The 14,204-nt window shown below is 43.1% G+C and overlaps 1 protein-coding gene across 9 annotated transcripts in view; it reads right to left on the bottom strand.

The window, feature by feature from the left end:
- Positions 1 to 14,204, bottom strand: part of CUX1 (cut like homeobox 1) — a 270,952-nt gene that overhangs the window by 162,430 nt on the left and 94,318 nt on the right. For all 9 annotated transcript variants that reach the window (XM_053960856.1, XM_053960859.1, XM_053960858.1 and 6 more), the window contains exon 3: positions 1,262 to 1,309. In XM_053960856.1, the coding sequence (XP_053816831.1) occupies positions 1,262 to 1,309 (48 nt within the window). The remainder of the gene's footprint in view (positions 1 to 1,261; positions 1,310 to 14,204) is intronic.

Genomic DNA, 14,204 nt, shown 5'->3' with positions numbered 1-14,204 from the left:
CATGCTGCTTTGAAATGAAGGATTACTGCCTAGCTGGGACACAGATTTAGCAGGATGTAGAAGTGATCAGGATTGCAAGCCTCACTAAGGGCAGTTGTGCACTTAAATCCCTATCCTGCAAACATGCTCCTGAACTTCCCTGTGCTGATGGAGGTGCCACAAGCTGAAGTCAGTGAACAACTCACGGGCTGAGGAAGTGCTGGAACACAATTCTTGAGGGGCAGCGTTGTGTAACGTGTATCAGTGTGAGCTCAAGCCTCCATCCAGCACCCCACGCACGCACGGAGCTTTACAAGAACAAATGTAATTTCCACCCTCCCTCCCTGACGCTTTCTGAGCAGCAGAACCACGGCTCCCATCTGGCCTCAGCAAAAATGGAAAACTCTCTAATTGGCCCAGCTGCCTTTGCCTGCAGAAACCCTGCAGAATAACAACAGTTGGCTTTTAAACTCCTGAGCACTCTGCTCGTGTGTTCTCGGCGAGTGCTGTGGAGAGAAACCCAAGGCAGAGCCAGCAGCGGGGCTGGAACCTTCTGCAGCCTCTCCAGCAAACCCAGGGTTTTCCATCAGCCCTCTGGAATACAATGTTTTACAGCTGAAAAGCTTTGCAGGGAGAACAATTTGCAGTATTCTCGAGTTTTATGAGGGCACTACACTGTATTAACATTCATTAACAGCTCAACCTGTAGGGTCAGTGAGGCCCAGTGACCTGGATGGGTCACCTGGGTCCCTGCCATGGTGACAGGATGCTCAGGAGGCTCAGAGCAAAGAGGTGTGACCAGTTTAGATTACCCAGCACAATCCCTGAATCACAAAATCACAGAATGACCTGGGTTGGAAGGGACCTTAAGGATCATCTTGTTCCACACCACTGCCATGGGAAGGGATACTTTCCTCTATCCCAGGTTGCTCAGAGCCCCATCCAACCTGGTTTTAAACACTCCCATGGATGAGGCACACAGCTTTTCTGGACTACCTGTGCCAGGGCCTCCCCACCCTCACAGGAAAGAATTTCTCCCCAATATCCAATCTAAACCTACTCTCTGTCACTTTGAAGCCATTCCCCCTTGTCCTGTCACTTTGTGCTCTTGTAAAATCTCCCTCTCCATCTTCAGGCTCCCTTCGGGTGCTGACATTCCCTGCACACACAAAATGCAAAGGGCTGAGCCTTGAGGGCTCTGTGGCCACACACACCCTGCCAGCACACCAGGCTCATGTGAAGCAGCACTGAAAACATCATGAGAAGCAGAAGCAGCTCTTACCTCTCCCTGGAAACTCTTCAGTAATGGAGCTACCTGTTTGCGCAGGTCCTGGAAGACAGAAGCAGGATATGCCATCAGAAAAACTGGGAAGGACAAGTCATCATCATCATTTTTTCCTGGTATTATTTTCAGTTTGCAAGTGTTACTTAAATCCTGATTGCATTTGGTGGGAGCTTTGATTGAAATAGAATTATACCTGGAGTTCACTTTGAGCAGGTCTGAATTTCCAGTTTGACATACACCTGCATGTGCTGCAAATGGTATAAATTATCCACGCTGTGGTGGGGCTGGCTAAGCACTGAATGCCTTCAGTCTCCTAATTCAGCTGAAACATTAATGAGATTAGCAGTAAATGTCTCTATCTACCTCCACAGCAGCTACACCTCTGAACTTATGCCAAGGAAATTCCCACAAATGGAAGCCAGGCTTAAAGGAAGGTGATTCTGGACCATCATTTCAACTAGAAGTGTTGCCATTTTGAAAAATCTCTGGTTTATTTATTATTTTCTCAAGAGTGCTCTGGCTTTAGTCATCAGAGAACTGGAGCTCATTGAAGATGACAAGTATTATTTGTTGGTTTCTGTGTAACTCAAAATTTCTTCTTCCAAATTACAACACACTCAGTGCTACAAAAGTCATTAAAATACTGCCCACAAAATTACTCTAAAGGTTTATAGCATTTTTTTACTTAGCAACTGAGATAATTTAGGACAAAAAAGGTATATTTATTGTACATAAAATTTTCTATGGCTTCACCTCTAAGCTGGTCTGAGTCTAATTCACTTACAAGTTAAATAATTCTTATTATGTGTGTGCCTGAAGAATAAAATCCAGTAACTTTGCAGAGGGCACTGTTAGTCATGCAACACCAAGATGCTGCAATCCTGCTTTTGCCACTGACAAGGCACAGGCAGCCACTTCATAGTGCACTTACAGCTGGAAATAAGTCTGGAAGAGGATTAAACCAATAACCTGAAGCTGCATCACCTGGGAGAGCATCACTGATGCTGCTGCAGGGAAAGGGTGGATTTCCCATTGTTGGAGATTTTCAAGGCTCAGCTGAGCAGAACTAGTGCTAAATGAGTGCTAAAGACCCATTTTTAAGTCCAGGTGAGATTTGGTCAGACTCTGCACAGCCTCTCCAATGCTAAGTCCTGGGAATACTGCCCACAGCTGGAACAGTCACCAAGAAATCTTCCTACCTGCACACAGGCCACAGTCCCTGAGCTGCCTGAACCTCCTGCAGGGGGGTCACAAAGATTAGAAGCATTTTCTCTATATAGAAAAGGGTCTGTTGAGGCCTCAAGCTTTTCAAAAAAGTAGGTGACCTTAGAAAGTTGGGAAATTCTCTTTTCCAACACATTTACTTACACATCTACAGTCATGCAACATATTGGGATGTTAAACCACTCACCAAAACACTCTCAGCCCTGGGTTTAATCTGATTTTCCTGAAGGAAAAGTAGGCTTTTGAGAGAAGTGATTTTTGTCATTTAAATGACAAGTCATGCAGAGAGTTGGAGTATCAGGAGTTCTCCCACTCCCTGAGAAATGGCTTAGGGGGCCCAAGGCAAATGAAGCTATCAAAGACAAATGATCAGTCAAATTTCACTTCTGACATGGTTATTGCACTAAAATACAGCTTAATCCCCATCAAGTCAAGGATAATATTGCAGCTTTCTGAGCTGCCTCTTTGGACTGAACCAAACTGTGCTTCTGTTCTTAGGCCAAGCCAAGTCACCCAAGTGTTTCCTGATATATCCTGCTGCCTGTTTTGGGACACAAGAAGGTTGGACACTGTCCTTGTGGATCACAAACATCTACAAATTACATTTCTACCAGAGCAAACGGGCAGGTTGAGCAGCTTTTCCCCACTCCCTGCCTTCTCAGGGAGACCTGAGGGCCATGCACGTTTTAGGACATGTTTTCTTTGTAACCTGATGATGCTGACATTGAAGAAAGTAACAATAACCACTGATGGCAAAATAAATGCTCACATTCAAGGCCAAAATCTGGCAGAGGCAGTTTTAGTGCCCAGTGAAATTACAAACAGAATTAGATTTACAGCCTGGATACTGGCACACTTTGTAACATCAGGAGAAATTATATCATCCAGGCAAAGCAACTTTTCTTGAAATAAAAATCTCAGCTGGTTGAAAATCACTGGGTTTAGAGCTTTTGTCCCTGATATTGCCTCTGAATTTACTGACTTGTTTGGCACCAGCCAGAAAAGTGATGTTAGAAGTGAAGGCAGAAATACAGGAGATGTAATCCCAGATCCAGAGGCAGGAGAATGTCATCCTTGCTCCCGTGTCCATGGCAAGCTCCTGCTATTTAACTAGCCAAGATCCTGCTATTTAACTGCCTCCTCTGCCACATCCTGACTTCTGAAAGGCAGGATTTGCAGCACTTTTTATTTCAGGATATAAACTATGTCAGGACTTCACCTTCATATTCATCTTGAATAATGAGGGATGTTGTTGTTGGCTGTTTGTAACAGCAGAGAGGGAGAGGAGCAGGGGTGTTGAGGAATAGAAGGAGCATCCCAAAGCCATGAAAACAGAAACAAAAAGGGAGAAAACCTTTCAAGCACATTCATTTAGCAAATTCAGGATGCTAAACACTAATCCCAGCAATCAGAACGTTACCAAGCAAAATTCATGCCATCATGGGAAAATATGTGCTTGATTCAGACAGCAGCTTGTGGTGGGGGTAAAACTGCTTTTAAAACATTTCCTGGTAGAGGAGAAGGCAGCTCAGGGTGATCCAGCTCCATTGGCAAGCAATGGTTTATCCCACTGCAATCCATTTGGGGCAATCCCAGGACACATCAGAGCACACACCTGAAGGGGGTAAATGCTCTGACAACTTGAAATCTTCACAATAACTTGAAATCTGTTGCAGCTGAACAATTGAGACAGAGCATCCCACTGCCATTCCCTTCCCAGAGCAAACAGGCCAGGAAAGGGAACTGCAGGAATGTGATCCAGTGTTTTAAACTCAGCCAAAGGCTCCATGCAGGTGAGTGGATAAATGGCACACACACCACAGCAAAAGGCATAAACACCTTTTTCACACCAGTTTTTCTTTTCTCCCCTCTCTTCCTGGCTTGCCCTTGGAAAGAGTTTATAGGAAGGAGTTTATAGGGTACTTTTATAATTCCTTCCTCAGTGAAACAACATCAAAACTTGAGACAGCTCACAACCAAAGGGAAATAAAAATAAACAGACAGAAGTCAAGAATACATATGCCTCGAGTCACAGCTCTGCTGGGGAGATTTATTTTTGGCAGTTTGGAAAAATTTCTCATCAGACTTTGTCTCAAAATATTACATGGAACTTCAAACAGAATTTTACCTTCTTTACACAAAATTGAACAGGAAGAAGGACGTTCAGTTCAGACCCGGGGGAATCTGCAGTGTTGGTTAGCAAGGACACTGGGTGATTTATTATCTGTTTAAAGTGTGGTGGCCTTTACTGCCTGGGCTGTGATCAAAACAGGAAAAGCATCCAGGCTCCAGCCCTCACAAAGCTACCGAAACACTGTGGCCAAGCAGAACAGCTGAAAAGGCTCCATGCAACTGAACATTAAAACAAATTGTAATTTATCAACACAAACATGCTGAAATATTTGAGTACAGGAATACAATCCCATTATTAGCCTATTTTTCCGTGCCATCTAAATACATGTATTCTTTCTCTCTGGATGATTTATCAGGGGTAGAACAGTTTTCTGAGAAGAGCTCTATCACAGACAAACTCAGTATCTGATGAAGAGCCCATGAATGAGGATGCTGTATCATTATCTGAATCAAATCTGATGGCTGAAAGCTAATACAGCATTTCCTCTTTACAAGAGTAAAAACAATGAGTTTATATTTTGATCAAGTAGTTAAACAATGAAATCTGAATCCACATAATTTTTAACTCCCTTTCCATTTGCATTAAAAATAACTCCACAAAAAATAAACCAAGAATAAATCTGTGTTAAAATCCTGGGCAACAAATGCATCTTTCTGACAACTAAACTACATTATTTATCTAGATCTTAATACCCTGTGTACAGTACAAAGGACACAGCAATGGCCAGGCTACCAACGCTGTATTTGTAATTTACTTGAGGTCTGAAGCTACACAAGCACCTTCTGATCTCCTCACAGGCTGCTCCATCTCATTTACCTCCCAAATGCTTATCTCTAAATGTCACAACAAGAGCCCTCCGACCCCAGTTTGATAAAGTGGCCCAGCAAAGCTAAGCTTGACCTACACACCTTTATCATCTGCACAGGCACTGCACTCCTGTGACACAGCCCAACCCAAAACCCTGGGTGAACATTCCACATTTCCCACCAATTGTTCTGTATTTTGTCTGCTGGAGCCACGCAGGGGCTGGGGAATGTCCCTGTGGCTGGCACAGGAATCCTAATGAGAAGCAGCCCGCTGTTACCAGCGTGGGTGACATCAGCAGCTCGGCTGTCACAACCCATTCTGGAGCAGCCTCATCATGGGAGATGCTGCGGCTTCCCCTTCCCCTCTCGTGTCCCCTTCCCTGTCTGCCCACGTGGAATAAGGCACTGAACTGCCCTGTGCTCTGAACTGGCAGGGGCTGCACAGCCTGACCCCAGATTCTTTCTTGTAAGAACTTAAAAAAAGAAAGAAAAAGAAAAAGCCCAACACAGAATAACCTCCAGACAACCCCCAGGGCGTACTGGCTGTGCAGGGGGGTGTTTGTAATTCCATCAACACCTAACACTTCCCATCCCACGTTCAAGGCCAGGTTGGATGGAGCTTGGAGCAACCTGGGCTAGTGGAAGGTGTCCCTACCCATGGCAGGGGGTGGAATGAGATGAGATTTAAGGTCCCTTCCACCCTAAATCATTCCATGACAAGAAATAGCACAGCTGAGGGGGAGCTCTCTTTTCAAAAACTGTGTGCCAGGTTTATGCCTGTCTCCCCAGAGGCGGCATGCTGGGAGGGTGGATGTCTGTTCCTAGGGATTGGGAGGATGTTTATCCACGTGCCCTCGCAGCCAGGGCTCTGCACACTCCATCCACCCCACTATTATCTCCAGAATGTTGCTGAGCTTCCCATAAATACAGCTGAAAGGGGGAGAGGTGAGAGGCAGCCAAGCACGAAGGATTTGGGAAGAACGCTGGCATCAACTTCTGAGGTGTGTTTGATTATTGTGTACTTCAAGGACACAACTTGTCACCATGAAACACACAAATCAGCAAGTTAACTATAATTAGGAGTAAGCAGTTCTGCTGGTTAATTAGAGAGAGGCAGCAAGCACAGATGCTTCTCCCTGCTATGGGGAAATGGGTGAAGGGGTCGGGATCACTCAGACACCTACCAGTGCACAAGGTTGAAATAGTATTTCTTTGTATTATGAAAAAATCTAGAGTATTCCAATTTTTTTTTTCCACCAGAAATCCTGGGCACATGTGATTGAAGGTGTACTAAAGGAAACATTTAAGTCTTTATATTTAATTAGTTCCAGCAAGTTCCACTTTGCTTTAATCTAAAAGGGATGAAACTGAAATCCCAGCTAGTTGTTCAAACAGGTATTATACAGTAGCTTAGATGACTTGCTTAATTCCTAAAATATAAGGCAAAGTAAATCATATGAGTAAACAATTTGTTGCTCAATTTACACTTTGATTTAATGAGATATAAAACCTCTTATTGCTTAAGGCTGCTGAAGTATTTACTTGAAATCTGATCATTAAAGAATGAATCACAATCATATCAATCTCTGTGATATTTTTAGTTATTTCAATACACTAACATGCCAGTGTTTTCTCTGTACAAAAAAAAACACCCACCCCTTTTAAGTCACATTTATAGATATGTTTCAACCTAGCACAATGATAAATAAAAAATCTTGATTTACAGTAGCAAAATGTACACCACAGTACTTTCAGAAATATTTCAAGCTCACAGATCTTGTGCAAATTCCATTAGCTTTAATTATTTATTAGCAGTAGATTTAGATTACTGTTCTTGACCTATTTTTCAGTGTGTGGACCCACCCAGCAAGAAGTGAAAAAATATTCCATTTGTGAAGGGCTGATTTAGTGAGCGCAGACTTCAGCTTTGAGTGGAACATCGAGCAAAACCCTGGGCACTGTAATTCAGGGGGAGAGAGGTTACAAAGCAGGGCCTGCAGAATAAACACTGACAGAGGTTCCTTGAAAAGAGACAGAATTTTTGCTGTTTGACCACTTCAGACAATTTTGCAAGACTTGCAGCCACATGACAATCCCAAGGGAAGGGACAGCAGACCCCATGGAGAAGTTCCAAGAGTTTCTTTGTGGAAATTCTCTGGTGGGTCCTACTCAGCCATAGGGAAAGGGGTCAAGAGGGAGAATTTTAGGGCTGGTCCTGTGGCCCCTTGCAGTGGCAAGGTGCAAAGTGTGCTCTTCCCAAGCTGGGCAAAATGATGCATCAGGGAAGGAGCCTCCTCGCTGTGCTGGGACTTTGCTTTCAATGGAATTTGCCTGAGTCTTAATGGAATCCTCTTATGGCTTCTTCCAAGTTCAAATAAACAAAAAGCTCACAGGTTTACTCTGGGCCTGTGCAGCCACATCCAAACAGCCTGGGGACCTTCACAACTGTTTAAAAAGCCACGCTGCCAGAGAGGAACTGTTGCACCATATATAAGTATGGAAGAGTGTGTATATATACACACACATACACTGTGCAGAATAGAAAAAGGAATTTTTTTAACTAACTTTACAAATTAACATGATGAACTGAGCTTTTTAGCATCATGTGACAACTCTGGTGTCATTTATAAACCAGTGAGTTAACAGTGGCTAGGAAAGACATTGAACAGCAACTATGCAGAACTTAAAAAAGTAGAGTTGCAAGGAAACAAAAAAAATAGTTCAAACAAAAATGATTCAGGTGGAGCTTTGGAAGGAGGTAATTCTAATGAAAGGAAAGCCTGGTCACTACCATTCCAGAAGGGAAAAAAAGGAAAGGATGAGTTGTGCAACAGTTCACCAATAGACACAGAAAATTAAGCACCACTTTTAACAAATATTAATTTAAAAAGCTTTCCACTGGATAGTGGCTCCATGGAGATTGTCCCTCCTGCTCTCTTGTTAAACCCAATGCTGAAGGCTTGAGGTGACACTAAACATGCCATGACAGACCCTTGTCATGGGAAAAACCATGTCTGCATCATCCCAGGTCAGCAGGACTCCTTATTGATGTAATGCAAACCCATCTGATACACTAAATAAATATTTCAGAACCTCTGAGGTGCTTGCCACCTCTGAGGTGCTGTTCTTGCCAGCAGGACAACCACATGGCAGTGAAATCCAGGAACTGCCATTCCTAGCTTAGGCCAGGATCCCTACACAGAGCAAAGATAATTAGAGCTTTATTAAGTACCTGCAGATGTTATCGGATGAGCCCAGCTGTCCAAAAAAATGGGAAACAAACTGACTGCTTAGTTGTGCATCCCAATACAGTTTTACATCCCCAAAAACCGGCCTCACCTACATTTGTCAAATTCTAACCAGAACTGCTCTGCCCCTCCATAAATTCCATGTGTTCCACAAGTTCTCTGCCCCTGTGATCTGTGTTTTCCAGTGGAAAAGATCCTGAACACTCCTCCCAGATCACATCCTGCAGGATTTCATCCTCCATCCACTGTATTTCCCACTCTGAAAGTGTACAGAGAAAGTATTCCTAACGCTCCCCTGGTTATCCAGAATTACAGCCTGCAGATCAGAGGTTTCTCTTCAGTGTAAAATGGGGAACTTCTGAAAAAAAAAGGTAATTCTTATGAGCCCTAAAAAATTAACGTGTCTAATGAGAGGCTAATGACAGGGGCCATGACTGCGTAAGAGGCACCTAAGTGCTGTGGTCCAATTAACAACACCAGTTCAAACGCAGCCTAACGCTTCACGTGGTAGATTTAGACAGAAGAATATTTAATGTGAAACCATAATTGCAGCTGTAATTTTCCATGTTCCCTCCCCATAAGCAGGGCTGGAACCAGAGTGCATCCTACTTCAGCCTTCTGGGATGCTGGAGCAGGAGCTGGAGCTGGCACCACTGGGCTCGTGGGACTGGGAATTCTCCTCAGCCTCAAGGGAAAGATGGGTAGAACCATTCAGAAATCATGAATCCCAATGTACTGCTTCATTTAGGAAAAGTGAGATTACTAAAAACCATTCATGTTTTAAAACCTGTTATTGATTTCCAGAATTCAAGGATCTTGCTTTGAAGTCAAGTTTCCAAGAAGAGTAATTCTGTGTTAAATATAATAATGAGGAGGCAGGCTTCATCCTCAGGGATCCTTACAGGATGTGAACTGGGGAGGAGGCACTGCTAGGACATCAGGTATTGCAAAATTGTTTTCCTTACTTATCTTTTGCACAGAGATTACAAACATAGCTGTGAGCAGCCCGTGCATTAATCACACTCTGACATACCTGCATGTAAGAACACAGGTGTATTTACTGATTTCTATCATTACACTCAGCCTTTTGCTTTGATTTCAATGCAAGAAAATCCAATACTACGCAATCCTCTACTAATCTTTTTATAAGATTTTCTTCTTAATCTTGATCCTGACCATCCAGTTGTATTCAAAAGCCAGTTGCTCCTATGGGAAACAAGTTGTTTCATGAGGACTTGAGTAAAAAGCCTGCTGTCCTGCAAATACATGTCCTATATTTGCTAAAACTCTCATGACTATCATCTCTGCTGTCTTTATGTTCTTTGTGACTTTTTCCATGCAAGGAGTTACTGGCTGTGGGTTCAGGCCTCTTCCTTTGGATGCAGCTGACATGATAACTTCAGATTCCAACAAAGATGAGAAATTCAAAGGATAAAAAAAAAAAATTGACAACCTCAAAAACATCAGGATATAGACCCAAAGGTTTTACTACATCTAATTTAGCATACCTGGTAAAAACACCTCGAAATTAATCTAACTGTCATCCTGCTGACCTAAATAAAAAAACACAGCACAGAGCTTTTCATGTTGCTTCAGTGAGTGAAGCAATTCGGAGAAAACAAACTTTTGCTGCCTTTACACTTCCTGGCAAAATTCCTATGGAAACAGGCTCAGGCCCATAATGCACATGCTTCGGGAGCACACAGTAGATAGAAATGAATCACCCAGATGAAAGAAAGCAAGAGCTCACTACAGACTTATTCAATACATTTACTGTTTGTTAGTTGAACCTCAGAAATAAAAAACCCACATAAAGCGCTTTTGAGCAGCAGCATCCCCTCACAACTGTAATATATACCCTCAGCTGGGATTAATTCCCAAATTCACGTGTTGAACTGTGAACTGTTCCAGTGTTCTGAGGGGTGGGGAGAGGAAGGAGATAAAGAGAGCAGGAAAAGGAGCCCAGAGGATGGAAGATGAGGAAGGGAGACACGGGGAGCTGGAGTGAGCGGCTCCCGTTCCCGGCGCTGCTGAAGCACAATCAGCTCGATGGCAGATTAAAATGAGCCACACTTGTATAATAATAAATCAGCAGAATTAATACAGGCTTATCTTCTACCAACTTAGAAGGGGGAGGTGACAAATTGCACTTGAGGACAAACAGTTTGACTGTTGCCAGCATAAGCTGAGTGTCTATAGGAAATGGCTAAATTTAGACAGCCAGCTTTTGATGAGAGCAACGGAAATTAATTCAAGTTTTTTTGTCTGTGGTTTGTGTTTTGTTTTGTTTTTTTTTTAAGAGCTCTAGAACGTTACTCATCTCTTGAAAGTCTTACCAAAAGAAGAGACTTCATAATGTACCATCCTCCCTGCCTACTCCCTCCTACTCTTCCCCCTATAAAAGGAAGAATTGCTCCTTTGGGCTACAGCAATTTAGGAACTTAATGCAGTTTAACGAATTCCCTATCTCTTGGCTGGAGCCGTTTGGCTCCGACAGATGAATCAGAGAAGTCCATAAACGTCTGGAGGATTCCTACAGACTTTTTCTTGCATGACTATATATGGCAACTACAGATCAAGTTATCTGCCATCATTTTAACCTAAGCTTCAAACTTTTTACCTTATTCCTGGCTTTGTAGCAAACTTCCCTCAGCTGCAGCACTGCTAAATTAGACATAAACTGACAACTACTTTTCTCAAAAGCATTTCCCCACTCATTTCAAGGCAGTAAAAAAACTGGAATTAAGATACACTTAAGTAAAAATTCACTTTTGTCAGTGCCTCTTGCCTCTCAGCAATACATTTCTGTGAGGAGTGACCCAAACTGTGATGCTGTGGAGCTCATTTTCTCATTCACACTATCCTGCTGTTATTGGTACACCTCACCAAACAGCAGATGTTTTCCATCACTTATTACCTGAAATACCAAGTAACACCAAGTGCCATGAGAAGTCAAGCACAAACTGGCAATAGAGGCAAAATCCACACTTAAAAAAAAAAAAAAGTCAAAGCTGCCTGACTGAGGTACAGAGGGACTTACAGAGGAATTTCAGAAATGCCTGCAACACCCTTTATCCAGAGAAATACTCAATAAACTTCCTCCTATCACCATCTTTTATACATCTGATCATTTTTACAAGATGCTGAAGTGTACACATCAAAGCCAGCACGTGATACAATACTGAAGGCTTTTAGCTGCATCCAAAGCAAAGGGTACACCAAGTTCAAGCATCTTCTTTAAGCTAAATATTCCTAACACACCTCAAAATGGACATCAGGGCCACTGAGGGCTCAAGGCAGGAGCTCCTCAAAGCCAGGAGTGAAACAGGGTGAGCAAACTTGAAAGACTGGAAGCCAACACTGAGTTTTGGATGCAGAACCCGCTACAGGGCTCACTTTTAAATGACATTTAAAGCAAATATCCAAAGCTAGCCTCTTCCTGGGCAAGAGGATTTGTATTTCTACCAATAATGGCCCTGGTGAAACCTCAGCAGATGATGAAGGTTGTTCTGAACAGTGGGACAGAGTCACAGAGGGCTGAGAGCTGCCAACACAAAATATAAGCACGGTCATGCTCTGTCTGGTGAAACACTCTTAGGAAATGCAGATAAAATAGTGAAAGAAAAAGCTACTGTTCAGAGGAGATTGTATCTTACCCAGCTGCTTATTAACACCGTGCAGCTCAAACAAGTTATTTTAAATTCCTAAAGGCACGCCGTGTCTGGAAATGCAGTGTTTGAATAAGCACTCCTAAGACCCAAAGCATATCGGGTTTTCCCACCTGACTACAGCCTTAGAGATGCTGACACTTCTGAACCACGGAGCTCCCTCCTAGCCAGGTCAGGACAGACACAGAGGACCACCAGGAGGGGGACAAAAAAGGTTAAATTGGGCAAGTGACATCATAGAATCTCTGAATTTGCATCGATTAATCAAGCAAATTATCTGGTATTATAACTTCTATTTATTGGATCCTGATCATCCACTTACAAAAATATGTAATTGCTCATTATTTTGGAATGGCTTGTGCAGCATCTGATGGTGCATCAGACCTGAGGACTGAGACATTCACCCATGCCAGTGATCCATCAAAACAGACAAGATTAATTTTGACGCTGCTCCTGAAGTTTGTATAAGAACAAGGAAACATTTCGGTGCCATCATCAGATAGTGGAAGCATAAACAACTGTTAGCACCTCTGGGGAGAGAGCAAGTATCATTCAGCTGGTTTTTCCTTAGGGCAGATGTAGGGAAAGCACTGCACAACAAAAACTCCTGCTGGGTCAAGCTCCAGCTGCGAGTGTGACTCCACAGACCAGCTCCCTGCACTGCCATCTGATTTCTTCCAGCCATGTCAGACCTAGAGAAGACCCTGGAGAAGAGGAGGCTCAGAGGTGACCTCATTGCTCTCCACAGCTCCCTGAAGGGAGGTGCAGACAGGTGGGGTCGGTCTCTTCCACCGGGCAGCACTGACAGAACAAGAGGACACAGCCTCAAGCTATGTCAGGGAAGGTACAGGTTGGATATTAGGAAAAAATTTTCACTGAAAGAATAATAAAGTACTGGAATTGTCTTCCCAGGGAGGTGGTGGAGTCACCATCTCTGGATGTGTTTAAAAAAGACTGGACATGGCACTTGGTGCTGTAGTCTAGGTGAGGTGTTAGGGCATAGGTTGGACTTGATGATCTTAGAGGTCTCTTCCAACCTCATTATTCTGTGATTCTGTCATTCTGTGACTTAGAATCTGATTTTTTAGGGTGGTTCTTCCTGCTGACCCACTTGATGAGCTCCCAGGGCTGAGCAGGGATTCCTCAGGCTTGCTGGACACTCAGCACAACCCTCCTGTTCCCTATTCCCCACCACAGCTGCTCAACACCCTCCTTTTGACCAGGAGTTCACTTTTGGGATAAACAGACCATTAGTGGGATCCAAACCAGCCAAGGTCATTGCCCCATAAACAACTTGTTCAGTATTTCCTCAAGGACTTTGTTCTCTCTCATTTTTCTGCCCAATTTTTTAAACTGATGCTTGGGAGCATTTCCCATTGAAAACCAGCACACTGAAGTGTGTATTATGTCCCTAAAACATAAATATTTGCCAGATTGTCATACAGAAATACTTCATTATCTTTTCAGTGTCTGGGTAAAATGCAAAAACTTAGTTTGCAACAGCATGAAACACTCCTGAAAGTGTGAAAAGGATTGCTTATTTTCATGTAAGCTCGAGTATTAAAGTATAAATCACACTGTTTACATTAACTGATCAGAAGAATTCCAGTTGATGCCAGTAGGAAGCTGGAATTATTAACATTTTTTTTCTGTTAACGAATAGCTTTTTCACCCCTTATCAGCTGCACAAACAACAATGGATTTTAAATCAATTAAATGACCTGTGAACTTCTCCTAAATGGGGGGCACATAATTTAAGGCAGCCCAGAAAGTTTTGCAGGAGTCAGGAGGGCTCCTCAGAGGGGCACATGTGGAGAGAGTTAAAGCTTCAAACCGCTATTTTCTCCCCCCTTACTCAAG

The sequence above is a fragment of the Vidua chalybeata genome, chromosome 20 (assembly GCF_026979565.1).
Source record: "Vidua chalybeata isolate OUT-0048 chromosome 20, bVidCha1 merged haplotype, whole genome shotgun sequence".
Lineage (NCBI taxonomy): Eukaryota > Metazoa > Chordata > Aves > Passeriformes > Viduidae > Vidua > Vidua chalybeata.
This window is presented reverse-complemented; position numbering and strand designations above follow the sequence as displayed.